Source organism: Sinocyclocheilus rhinocerous, unplaced genomic scaffold (assembly GCF_001515625.1).
Source record: "Sinocyclocheilus rhinocerous isolate Xijiao unplaced genomic scaffold, SAMN03320098_v1.1 scaffold99, whole genome shotgun sequence".
NCBI classification, from domain to species: Eukaryota; Metazoa; Chordata; class Actinopteri; order Cypriniformes; family Cyprinidae; genus Sinocyclocheilus; species Sinocyclocheilus rhinocerous.
In genome coordinates this window covers 541,552-555,438 of record NW_015670981.1, presented here as the reverse complement: position 1 = coordinate 555,438, position 13,887 = coordinate 541,552, and the positions used below count along the sequence as shown (strand labels likewise).

Below are 13,887 nucleotides of genomic sequence, written 5' to 3'. Positions count from 1 at the left end.
AAAGGCGATTTTCTCAATATTTAGATTTTTTTGCACCCTCAGATTCCAGATTTTCGAATAGTTGTATCTCTGCCAAATATTGTCATATCCTAACAAACCATACATCAATGGAAAGCTTATTTATTCAGCTTTCTGAAGATGTATAAATCTCAATTTAAAAAATTGACCCATATGACTGGTTTTGTGGTCCCAGGTCACATATACGAATATAACACACACACACATACAGTTATCACATGAAACACGTTTTCTTTAGATTTTTTTGCACCCTCAGATTCCAGATTTTCGAATAGTTGTATCTCTGCCAAATATTGTCCTATCCTAACAAACCATACATCAATGGAAAGCTTATTTATTCAGCTTTCTGAAGATGTATAAATCTCAATTTAAAAAATTGACCCATATGACTGGTTTTGTGGTCCCGGGTCACATATACGAATATAACACACACACACACATACAGTTATCACATGAAACACGTTTTCTTTTATTCTCAGCAAATACAGGAGGATTTTAATATCTTGGACCTGGTGTTAGATCTCAGAAGACAGAGACCTTCAGCTGTGCAGACTAAGGTAACATCAGAACATGATTTCTTGCATGGCACATATAATGGAAATTATCTACAGAATGGATTCTTGAACTATTATTGAACCCTCTTCTCTTTAAAGTAAATAATCAAAGCCTGTATGTTTATATCACATGGATATAGGCCCATTTAGCCCCGTCTGTCATATTTCACAACACCATGTGAATTCCTGATGTCAAGTGCTATGTTTTTGTGAATCTTCTTAGGAGCAGTATGCATTTGTCTTTCATACGGTTGCTCAGATGTTTCAAAAGGTCTTGGAGATGAAAAACAAGAAGACAGAGGTAAGACATACACTACTGTTTGAGGTCAAAAAGCATTTGAAAAAAAGCAGTTTTGCTGAGCATAAGAGACTTTTAAAAACTCTTACAGAACCCAAACTTTTGAATAATAGTGTAATTGAATCAAATTTTTGTCATCATTTACTTACTCTCATGTCAGTCCAAACCCGTATCATTTTCTGAACACAAAAGGAGATAATTTGTTTGTTCCACTCGTTTCCATACCAAAGGTGATGCTGTCAAGCTCCAGACGTTAAAAGTAGTCCATATGCTCTATTTTCAAATCCATCTAAAGCTGTCAGCTTTTAGTGAGAAGTTGCTATTCATTGCTAGCCTTCTTCTCTGACATAGTGCTGAAATTTGCATTCAAAGACATTCAAATACGGCACTTGAGTGATGTGAAACCCCTCATATTGAGCTATCATAGACTTGGTATACAGCCCATGACTTGTTGGACTACTTTTTTTATGGTGCCTTGATGCCCTTTTAGGGCCTTGACAGCTTCCGCTTTACTAACTTTCACTGTATGCAACGGTCACTAGGATAGTTTGCAAAATATCTAATAACAGAATAGTGGGACATTTTTTCTATTACACCCAACTATTACCTAATGTTCTTGTGCTGGATGACGTACTAATATTTCAGTGCTTGTTGGTACATTGACTGATGTTTAGATGGTGGATGTTCTTTGTGACAAAAGAACAATTTCTATTTGTTGACATCTTACGAAGAAACAGTGTAAAAACAGAGTATTTTGTTTAAAATACATTTACTCTGCCACTACATCTCTTGGTTTTACATCACATCAGGTTTTACTTCCTCAAGACATTGAGCCGTGAGCTTTAAAAAAGCAGTTTAGCAGGAAACACTCGCTGTGTGCTTCCTCAATGCAAATATTCAGGCGTCCTTCAACAGTTGAACACAGACGCTCTGTGTAGCTGCTCTCCTGTACATATTTCACAGTTTGTTTGTGTTTTTTTCTGTTTTTTTTTTGTATTGGAAACTCAAGACTTCAGCCTCTCTGTACATCAGTGCGGTTCCACCGAAGACTTCGCTAAAATCAGGATCTTTAAGCAGCATCAGCGCACCCCCTAAAACACGGTAAGACCACAAAGACCCTCATTTCCACATTTCTAACCCTGTTTGCGGATGTCTGTGATTAAAACCAGCGGTGGCAACACAGCCAGAGGCCAATTTGAGATTGACAACTGTGCAAATCTGCTAACTACGGCACTGTGCGTCACGCAGGTGGACTCAGCCAAGACGCTTACAAGCTGTTATTGTCGGTTCTGTCTCGCACACCACAGGGAGCAATTTGAACTTTTGTCATCTCACATGTAACTAGAGTTAATGTGAGTTGATCTTGTGAGACATCGACGTATAGCTGAATATGTATTTCTCTGCACAGGCACTTGTTCATGGTGACATTTCTGCTTTGCATACAGATGAATATGATTTTTGTAATGATGATTGATCTGAAGATGTGAATATTTTACACGAATGCGGTTTCCGCTAATGCTCAGATTATACAGAACAAACAAGCAATTTAATCATTTATAAGTCGCTGTGTTCTGCCTTTGCAGTTCCCCTTGGGTCAGTAGCATTTTTCATAAGAAACACTGAATGCAAATGTGGCAGACAGTCATTAGACGTTGCTGTAGATGTGCACACAGCACTCAGCTTTCTGAAGATGTATAAATCTCAATTTAAAAAATTGACCCATATGACTGGTTTTGTGGTCCCAGGTCACATATACGAATATAACACACACACACATACAGTTATCACATGAAACACGTTTTCTTTTATTCTCAGCAAATACAGGAGGATTTTAATATCTTGGACCTGGTGTTAGATCTCAGAAGACAGAGACCTTCAGCTGTGCAGACTAAGGTAACATCAGAACATGATTTCTTGCATGGCACATATAATGGAAATTATCTACAGAATGGATTCTTGAACTATTATTGAACCCTCTTCTCTTTAAAGTAAATAATCAAAGCCTGTATGTTTATATCACATGGATATAGGCCCATTTAGCCCCGTCTGTCATATTTCACAACACCATGTGAATTCCTGATGTCAAGTGCTATGTTTTTGTGAATCTTCTTAGGAGCAGTATGCATTTGTCTTTCATACGGTTGCTCAGATGTTTCAAAAGGTCTTGGAGATGAAAAACAAGAAGACAGAGGTAAGACATACACTACTGTTTGAGGTCAAAAAGCATTTGAAAAAAAGCAGTTTTGCTGAGCATAAGAGACTTTTAAAAACTCTTACAGAACCCAAACTTTTGAATAATAGTGTAATTGAATCAAATTTTTGTCATCATTTACTTACTCTCATGTCAGTCCAAACCCGTATCATTTTCTGAACACAAAAGGAGATAATTTGTTTGTTCCACTCGTTTCCATACCAAAGGTGATGCTGTCAAGCTCCAGACGTTAAAAGTAGTCCATATGCTCTATTTTCAAATCCATCTAAAGCTGTCAGCTTTTAGTGAGAAGTTGCTATTCATTGCTAGCCTTCTTCTCTGACATAGTGCTGAAATTTGCATTCAAAGACATTCAAATACGGCACTTGAGTGATGTGAAACCCCTCATATTGAGCTATCATAGACTTGGTATACAGCCCATGACTTGTTGGACTACTTTTTTTATGGTGCCTTGATGCCCTTTTAGGGCCTTGACAGCTTCCGCTTTACTAACTTTCACTGTATGCAACAGTCACTAGGATAGTTTGCAAAATATCTAATAACAGAATAGTGGGACATTTTTTCTATTACACCCAACTATTACCTAATGTTCTTGTGCTGGATGACGTACTAATATTTCAGTGCTTGTTGGTACATTGACTGATGTTTAGATGGTGGATGTTCTTTGTGACAAAAGAACAATTTCTATTTGTTGACATCTTACGAAGAAACAGTGTAAAAACAGAGTATTTTGTTTAAAATACATTTACTCTGCCACTACATCTCTTGGTTTTACATCACATCAGGTTTTACTTCCTCAAGACATTGAGCCGTGAGCTTTAAAAAAGCAGTTTAGCAGGAAACACTCGCTGTGTGCTTCCTCAATGCAAATATTCAGGCGTCCTTCAACAGTTGAACACAGACGCTCTGTGTAGCTGCTCTCCTGTACATATTTCACAGTTTGTTTGTGTTTTTTTCTGTTTTTTTTTTGTATTGGAAACTCAAGACTTCAGCCTCTCTGTACATCAGTGCGGTTCCACCGAAGACTTCGCTAAAATCAGGATCTTTAAGCAGCATCAGCGCACCCCCTAAAACACGGTAAGACCACAAAGACCCTCATTTCCACATTTCTAACCCTGTTTGCGGATGTCTGTGATTAAAACCAGCGGTGGCAACACAGCCAGAGGCCAATTTGAGATTGACAACTGTGCAAATCTGCTAACTACGGCACTGTGCGTCACGCAGGTGGACTCAGCCAAGACGCTTACAAGCTGTTATTGTCGGTTCTGTCTCGCACACCACAGGGAGCAATTTGAACTTTTGTCATCTCACATGTAACTAGAGTTAATGTGAGTTGATCTTGTGAGACATCGACGTATAGCTGAATATGTATTTCTCTGCACAGGCACTTGTTCATGGTGACATTTCTGCTTTGCATACAGATGAATATGATTTTTGTAATGATGATTGATCTGAAGATGTGAATATTTTACACGAATGCGGTTTCCGCTAATGCTCAGATTATACAGAACAAACAAGCAATTTAATCATTTATAAGTCGCTGTGTTCTGCCTTTGCAGTTCCCCTTGGGTCAGTAGCATTTTTCATAAGAAACACTGAATGCAAATGTGGCAGACAGTCATTAGACGTTGCTGTAGATGTGGTCTCACAAAGCACCAATGTAGTCAAGCCGCCCAGAGCAAAATGTGGAAGATAAACTTTCTATCTTCTGTGAATGAGCTACTGTGCAGTCTCATGTCACTGTGTAATCTAATACAATCAACATTGTCACAAATACCCATTGGCTTATAAACTAGCAATGTAATTGACATGCTAGTGATCTCATCTCTTGATCATATGTTTCTGAGATACTCGTTTTTGTACTATGCACCAATGCAGATAATAATGTGGATTATTTTATGTCTAGATTATTGTGTTTTCTGTGGGTGCTTGTTTGCACACAACTCTCTTCTGTGTTGCTAGGGGGCTTTCTTACTGGTCCAATTAAAAAAAAAAGTCCCGGGTGCCTCCTTTAAGGGGTTTTTGTCCATTTTATTGTACTCCAGATAATGATCACATAATGCTTCTAAAAAGTATACTTTATGCTGCTTTATATTATGTAAAAATTAATAAATATAATTGAATTAATGATATGTATTGATTTAAAATCTTTAAATTATATTTTATGCTAGATAAAATATGTAAAATAATTTGCTAAAATAAAACATAAAATAAAAATAAATGTATTCCTAACTTAAATATGTATTTGTCTGTCTTTGGTTTCAGAAATCCACCTCTCAAGCCCAGGCTTTCTCATCCTCTTCCTCAGACCAGGATGAACGACACTTACGCAGTCGTCAACAAGTCCAAACTACAGCCTCCTGCTTCTGCCCCTCATTCAATCACTGTCCATCACTATGACAACGCTGATTTAGAGAAAAGCAATAACAATGCAGTCTACAGTACAGTCAAACCTAAAAACAGGCCCATGTCATTCCTGCCCTCTCCCACCTCACCGGTTTATGACAGATCAACAGCAGCCAATCAGAGAGGAGGACTGGCACCCAAAAAGATGGATCATGAGGGTTATGAGCTATTGCCAGGTAAGGGACATTTTGATTGGCTTTTATTTTTTAAAATTACATTTTTTTAAATGGCGAATGAGTTAAAAATTCAGTAGCCAGTAAATAACCACTTAGCAACCACCCTTATCCAGTGTTAGTATTATTTATTTACTATTGTAGTATTAATATTTTGAATTAGCTTGTATTTTAATTTTTTTGGTTTTTATTTTAATTTTAGTTTAAGTTATAGTCATTTTAGTAAATTTTTGTATATTTTTAATTAGCTTTAATTTATTTTTAAATTTTCAACATTGTCAAATAATTTTTAGTACTTTTACCCCCGGTTTCACAGACCAGGCTTAAGCCTAGTCCCAGACTAATTTAATTTTAAAATGCACAACTTTTGCCATGGTTACACCTGTCGTTTACACTACCCCGGTGTTTTCAACCCTCGAAAACTTTCGAAAATGCTGAAGACCCCATTTTATTTCGAAAACTCCGGGGTTGCGTTTCAGTGTAAACGGAGACTTTTGAAAATGATGGCGTGGCTGCCCACATTCGCTCTGCGTATCCTTGACGATCATTGATTGTACCTGCATGAATGGTCATGTGATGTGCGTTTTCGGTTGTGTAGTGTGGACGGAGAACATTTCTGAAACGCAGTGAAAATGCAAGTGTAGACGAGGATCGTTTTCATTTTAAAATTCCGTTTAAAACAAAAACGCACTATATTGTAAACAGGGCCTAAAATGCATGTCTGAGCTGTTTTAACTGAAAGAAACTTGCAGTGACATATCTTAAAATATGTAATTGTCAATGATTTGTCTCAAGATGCACACAGTAAAAAAAAAATATTTTTTCCTATAAAAGCTACTTAAATGTCCTAACTGAACTATGGTCTAATCCTGGCTTAACGTCTGTGAGACCAGGCCTTAGTACTTATTTGATTTCAGCTAGTTGCCAAAGCAACATTTCTAATTTTCCAAGTTTTTTAAATGTAAGTTTTTTTCCTCTATTATTTATATATTTAATTGTAGTGTTATTTAAATGAACAGAATTTTTTTTTAATAGTTTTAGCTTTAGTTAACAACAACACTGCCCTGTGGCCGGTTGCATAAAATGCTTACACTAGTCTTACAAGTTAATCGTCTAATTTTTGTTTCCTCTAAGACTGGTCATAATTTTTTTTAAGTCAGTTACATAAAAAACATAGATTGGTCTAATTTGAACCCAAAAATAAGACTGAATAGCTCTTGGCTAACTGAAGCCTGCTAGGCTAAAGTACTGAATGTACTGAAAATAAAAGTAGACACAAAATTCAAAATCATGACTTTAGTTGCGCACTAAAAGGAAGATCATTTTAGTGAATGGGAACTTGCTTGTTTAGGAGAATTAAGTTCCGGAAACTTCTGCTTGCTGCTTTCACTGTCCTCTCATGACTCTGTTCTTCTTTTTCATGTGATCACCAGGATGTTCAGACCCTCTCGTTTGGTGTTTATCTGTTAAAGGTTCAGTTATTTGAAACTCGTATTTCCATATCTCTCAGGGAATTTAAATTCCCTTTTTGTTTTATCCGCTATTGAACTTTTAAAGTGTGGAGTCCAAACAGGTGAAGTGTGTCATTTTTATGCCACTGGGGTGCCACCAAAAGAAAATAGTTGGCAGCATACAGTGCATACTGAATAGTAAGCTAGTTTTCCTTTTCGAACATAGCCAGTGTTTTCAAACTGGTATCATAAAGTTCCCCCGTCTGCTATTGGTCAACCAACAGATAGTCCCGCCTCCAAATGCATGCCATTTGTTCAGGCAAAAGGTTAGATGTTTTATACAGCGCCATAATGTTTACACGTCAGGTACATACCAATGAATGGCTTAATGTATGCATTTTAATATTTAAATTGGGATAAGATGAAGTATTTGAAAAAATCCTAAACAAAAAAGACAAAAAAATCGCATACTTCATTTAAAAGAGTAAATTGTTTTAAAGAAAATAATAATAATTTGTAATGTTCCATACTTCGATGTAACTGGAACAATACTACAAAAATCATACAACATAAAATATAATCAATATTACACATTTTTAATGATAATTTTTGAATAAATCTTTTTTTTTGTTTGTTTGTTTTTCCTCAGGGGAGTTGAGGTCCATGAATAGAGATTCGCAGGTAAATGATCTCTTGGTAATAAGATGTTTGCAGTCATTTTTGCTTGACAGATGGGTTCATTTGGTTTTCATGTTAGATGTTAAATGAAAGTGCTAAGTACTGTACATATTAATCTTATATGACGCCCCTATATGCAGTTATTGGCCTGTAATGTGTGTCTGCTCACTTGTAGATGTGTCATATTACTTTCTTGATTGTGTTTCACATCACATTCACATTCAGCCTCTTCCTGTGATATATGAGGCTTCTAGCTGAGATCACACTTACAAGTTAACGAGCTTTAGCAAATACTTACAGGCAGTGCATTTAGTAAAAAATAACCTGACAGATTGAATATTTCCAGTGAAAATGCATTGTATTGACTGATGATCTCAGTCTTTTTAACCCTGATAATCACAGATTAAGATCTGCAACGATCATCATTAAAACTAATTAAATTAAATGTGTTTTCCTCAGCCACACGGTCCGCTTTCACGATCCCCAAGTACAAGTAAGTGCGCGGTTACGTGTTTCATTTCCTATGCAAGCTGATCTGGAAAATAATTTTTCTGTGTGAATTTATTCATAATTTAAATGATTAATTCCGCAAAATAAATAAATAAATGCTTATGCTAAATGGGGGGTTGACGTAAAAGAAATTATCCTTATTTTTCTATAATTATTTTACTTTTACTTTTTTAATGTACTAGTATAGGCAAAAAGAATATTAAAATAAAAAGTAAAAAAAGTAAAAAAAAAAAAAAATTTAAGAATAACAATGCATGTAACTATTTAGCTCATTTCATTTATTTACAAATTATATTTTTATTATATATTTTGTTATTATAAGCTATTTATTATTAATATATAGCTTATAGTTTAATATAGTTTTTTTCTGCAATCTCATGCTATAAAATGGGTTATTTTTAATGTGCTGGGTCGTGTTAATATTTTAAATGCAAGACAAGCTGCATAAATAATATGAAGGTCTAACCTACAGTTAGATAATTGTGCTCAAAAACTAAAAAATAAATTAATTAATTAATTAATTAATTGAAAACTATGATGCATACAATAGTTAACAGAAATCTCACCTCCACTCCTAAGGTTGAGAGCATCTGCCTTATAGGTATATGCAGGTTTTAACCCACAATGCTGATGTTGGATGACTTTATATTATGTCCATAACCTACCTATGAGTGCACTCAAATACAGTCCATAAAGAGTAACGTGTGTGTTGTTAGTAATGCAGGAGTCACTTCAGTTCCCCGGAGACTCTTTATCGACCAAATGTGTGTGAAACACTATCTAGCAGTAAACAGGAAGCAGTGTTAGATCAGTGCTGGTTTCACTCTCTTACTCTGAGTTTGGTTTTTAAGTCATTAAACATTGTTAAACATGTTTTCGCAGCTGAGAGCCAATCTTCTACAGATGATGATTATGAATATGTGTCTAGCGTTGTCAAGGACACCAGCAGCATATTTGCCCCGGGCGGCCTGGGTGAGTAACGCCATATGCACACTAAATCTTAATTCTGTACATAACAAGAGTACTGAGCAGATAAACATTTAGGTTTGGATGGGTTATTAATGAGTCTCTAGAAAAAAAAAAGCGTGCTATTACATTTTCTAGTTTGTCTAAAAGTTGAACGGCTGCCTAAATCAATCTTATTGTGCACATGTAAATTGCTAACTTGTCATTTAGTAAATAAAAATAAATAAACTGCTGCCTTACAATAGATAAACTGATCTAACTGAGCTTTTTGGACCACACACACACACTTACAACCACAAAAAAGTCAGTGTGGTTTCTAGGCCTCAACGGTGCCCATATCCGGCAAAGGCAAACATCACTTCTACTGTTGCTCATGTTTAGGGTTAGAGGTTTTGAACAGACCTCTAATCTTCAGTATTCAAGCATTTGTTCACCCAACAATGTCTTTTCAAACCTGTATGACTTTCTTTTTTCTGTGGAGCAAAAATGATGTAACTTTGAAATGTCGTTTATTAGAAAATAACTGTCGTCCAAATATCTAAATCTTTGTTCCATCATAGAAGAAAGAAAGTCTTGCCAGTTTTGAACCTTGTGAGGATGAACGCAACACATAGAAATGCCTTGGCAACCAGGTTCTGAAGAATGCAACATCATTCTTGCAAAAATTTGTTTAAAAAATAAAAAACAGACATGTATGCAATCCTGATTGATATTGATGCATTGTGCCCTGTGCTCTGTTATTTTGTGTTTCTCAGTGCACCCGGTGATTTTAAACATTGTCTGTGTTTGTCTTCAGGTTTCAAATGTCGCATAAAGAAACCAAAAGGCCCTCGAGATCCACCGGCCGATTGGAGTCGTGCAGAAAGATGAAACTGCAACAGGTTTTTAGGTTGTATAAAAAAAATTAACCCAACCTAGTATAGCCTGTTCCAGTAGATGCACAGCTATTTTGACACTGGGTAATAGAGCGTTATTTATTTGCTTCAGAGGTTGCACTGGCAGTTTTGTTTGTATTACTGTTTTAATTACTGAAGCAATTTATGATTATGTACAGTAGTGTAGTTTATTAATGTATTTGTGTGGCAAATAATTGAAAATTGAAAATGCAAGTAATATTGAAACATTTCAGTGCGCACTGATGTAAGAATGCATGTGATTTAAAGGGGTCATTTAATGTTTTTGTAATCATTGTAGTCCACTTATGTTACTCACATTTTTATACTCCAATTTCACCTAATAGATGTTTACAATGTAAATGTGAGTTGTGATCTGTTCTAATATCTTCATCTGACATCAGTAAGTTGCCGTTTAGTTTCAGTAAATGTTTATTTTGGACTTTTTGTTGTTTTTATAATACATTAAACCGTTTTATTTCAAATGTGATTTCACACCATACACACACACACACACACACACTCTTTAACTGAAAAGCTGGTGTGTGGTTGATGTGATATGATGTGTTTGTCATTAGAGGGCAGTGTTGAGGTGTTGTTTCTCTTCATGTTACTCCCCAGATAGACAGATCACTCAGGTCATAAAATAAAGTCATTTACAGACAATGTAACATGTGCATAATTATTGATGCTACATGTCATTTATGAATTTGACTTTTTGATATTTAGCCATAAGAACATCTTATTACATGACTTTGTGTGCTGTTTAAGCGTTCTAAATCCTATCTGTCCAATCTTAGCACTCGTTCCGGTGATAAGACCATAAAACTTGCCCTCTAAACTCCAGTGCGATTTTATTTCCCTCATGAAAATCAATGGAATCTTAAGTTGTGCTTAAAGCAGGGAGCACGTTTCCCCAGATGCTCGGCCTGTTGGCAGTGTTCCTGGATGCGTGTTTTTGATGATGAATCATTCTTGCACGATGGTAACAGCAATATCATGCAGAAATGCTGAGATACTGCTCTCTACTGCTCTTTACACCATATCAAACATGCATTGCCTGATTAAGACTGACTGCTTTAATGTGGCTGAGGCATAAAGACTTAAAGTCACATGATGATCTGGTCTGATGACTTCTTATAAAACGGATAGTTCTGGTGCTGGAGGCTGATTAGTCAATATAGCCTTCCAGTTGTGCTAAAATATGTGATATAGGTTGAATTTGAATGGAATTTGTAACAACCTTGAAGGGTGTTATGGGAAGGAGATGCTACTTATAAAGTCTTAAAAAAAAAAAAAAAAATTCCCACAATAATTCTGATTATAAGCATGAATTTTGTGTGTATGTAATTTTGTCATTTGTCACAATTTTTATTTTCTTCAATATATTAATATGGTATTATATATCATAATACTATTAGTAATTAATAATTATAATGTTACTGTTATAAATCATATATTAATAATAGTAATATTTAATAATACTATTTTATTAAATATACAAATAATATACATATACATATAATAATAATAATATACATATAATATAAATTTTTATTTAATATACATACAAACACACACACACACACACACATACATATATATATATATACAGTATATATAAATAAACTGGCTTTTTGCTGTGTATGTGTGGGAATTCTTTTATATATTTTAATGATATATTAATAAAATGCATATTAATAACATAATATAACATTAGTGATAATAATTATTAAAATATTATTAACAAGAATATATTAATATAATATTAAAAATATTAATTTTTCATTGTTTAGTATACATTTACTTTTACATTCATTTAGCAGACGGTTTTATCCAAAGCGGCTTGCAATATGTATTTTCGTTACATATATTTTCACGTGCACACACACACACACAAACACACGTGTGTTAATATGTAATAAAAATTAAAAAGAAATATTTTGGATATATATAAAATATGGGTAAATTAATTTATTTTTTAACTATCACAGTATTGTGAACTACTTAATAGGCCTTTGATCATTGCTGTGATTGTACGAGAACTGTCCAAAACAAAAACAACATGATTAATATATTTTTAAAAATCCCTGTAGATGTGTTTTTAGCCCGAGGGAGTTTTTCTCCAAAGGTGTTGCAGTCAACAGAGACTCCATTTGTAGTCATGCAGTGAATATTTTGACTCCAGCCTTGATCCAACTCTTTCTGCGTGTGTGTGTGTGTGTGTGTGTGTGTGTGTGTGTGTGTTTATGAGTGTGATGATGAGACAGAGAAAGAGCCTGATAGAGGAGTCTGAGGACAGTGTGTGTGTGTTGGTCTCCTCTGGCTGGGTAATCCCATTCAGCACATGCTAATGTGAAACCAGGTTCTAATGACCTTCTGCCATGGCTTTTCAACCCAGGCCTGGAGCAATCTCACAGCAACATCTCATAGATGCTCTCTCCAAGAACGCCCCCACAGTAGCACACAAGCATCCCAGTGAACAAACCATCTTACCATAAAATCTCTCTTATCCACACCATCGCTGTGGAGCGCTTCAGACGTTATGGTTGGAGTGAATTATTATTGTAATTTTACAGTACAATCACAGTTTCTGGCAGCATCTCAATTTGCATAGTATCAGTTCTATATAGTGTACAAGAGTCATGCCAGCAGAACTTGTTTGAATTTAAATCTAGTGTGCAAGATTAGGAGTAGTGCATACTTTTAGATCCAACTTTTTTTTAAAGCTAAATTTTTGTCTAATTATACTGTATATACATTAGTATTCAGAAGTTGGGGTTGGTAAGATTTTCTTACATAAGTATAATAAAATGGAGTCAAATATATTTTAATATACTTTAAAATATTATTTATTCCTGTGACGTCAAAGCTGAATTTTCAGCATCATTACGCCAGTCTTCGGTGTCACGTGATCCTTTTGAAATCATTCTAATATGCTGATTTGCTGCTCAATAAACATTTATTATTATGATCAAAGTTGAAAACAGTTGCTTAATATTTTTGTGGAAACCATGTTATATATTTTTTCAGGATTCTTTGATGAATAGTTCTAAAGAACAGAATTTAATATTTTATTATTATATTTAAAAAATACAATATTTTATTATATAGGCATATGCATTGATTAAATGCAATATTCTTTTATCATATATGCATTTATTTGTATACGTTTATTAAATAGCCTACACACTAGATATTTATTTAGAAGTTACTTTTATCTTTTTATTTATTTAGTTATAAAGTATATATAGCATTGTATAGTATAGTAGTTATATACTATATAGTATGCAGTAGTGTGTTTTTTAATGTTCATTCCAGTGCAATACTTTATTTTATCTGGTATAGGTCATAAACATGTAGATTTTTGCCCTTTAACCCCTTTTAACTCTGCATGTTTTCTGTGGTTGTTGTACATTTAAATGAATATTCCTTTAACTGTTTATTATTGTAATTTTACCCTACTGTCACAGTTCATGTCGAAGCTTAGCGCATCCAGAACAGTTGGTACATTTACCAGCTCCCATGAAGGCAAGTCAGTTAACACTCTGTGAGGTTCTTTCACTGTTGTTTCAAGATGGCTTCACAGTCATCTGTTAGATTATTAATCAGAGTGCGACTTTAGAAAGCGTTTAGTGTCCTCCAGTGCCTTCATGACCTCGGGATCATAAGTATCTCTTTCAGTAAGTGTCCGCAGTGAGAAAACGGTCAGTTCTGAGTGAGTGAGC

At 34.8% G+C, this 13,887-nt stretch overlaps 1 protein-coding gene across 2 annotated transcripts in view; it reads left to right on the top strand.

Moving 5' to 3' along the window:
• LOC107734536 (tyrosine-protein phosphatase non-receptor type 18-like) overlaps nucleotides 1-10,550 on the top strand; it is a 26,341-nt gene extending 15,791 nt beyond the window's left edge. Inside the window, exons 10-17 of one of the 2 annotated variants that reach the window (XM_016546523.1) lie at nucleotides 498-575; nucleotides 796-873; nucleotides 1,880-1,971; nucleotides 5,348-5,664; nucleotides 7,762-7,793; nucleotides 8,250-8,283; nucleotides 9,183-9,272; nucleotides 10,063-10,550. In XM_016546523.1, coding sequence (XP_016402009.1) covers nucleotides 498-575; nucleotides 796-873; nucleotides 1,880-1,971; nucleotides 5,348-5,664; nucleotides 7,762-7,793; nucleotides 8,250-8,283; nucleotides 9,183-9,272; nucleotides 10,063-10,136 — 795 coding nt within the window. In that variant the 3' untranslated portion in view covers nucleotides 10,137-10,550. The remainder of the gene's footprint in view (nucleotides 1-497; nucleotides 576-795; nucleotides 874-1,879; nucleotides 1,972-5,347; nucleotides 5,665-7,761; nucleotides 7,794-8,249; nucleotides 8,284-9,182; nucleotides 9,273-10,062) is intronic. The other variant, XM_016546524.1, reaches the window with a different exon arrangement.
• The last annotated feature ends 3,337 nt before the right edge of the window (nucleotides 10,551-13,887 follow it).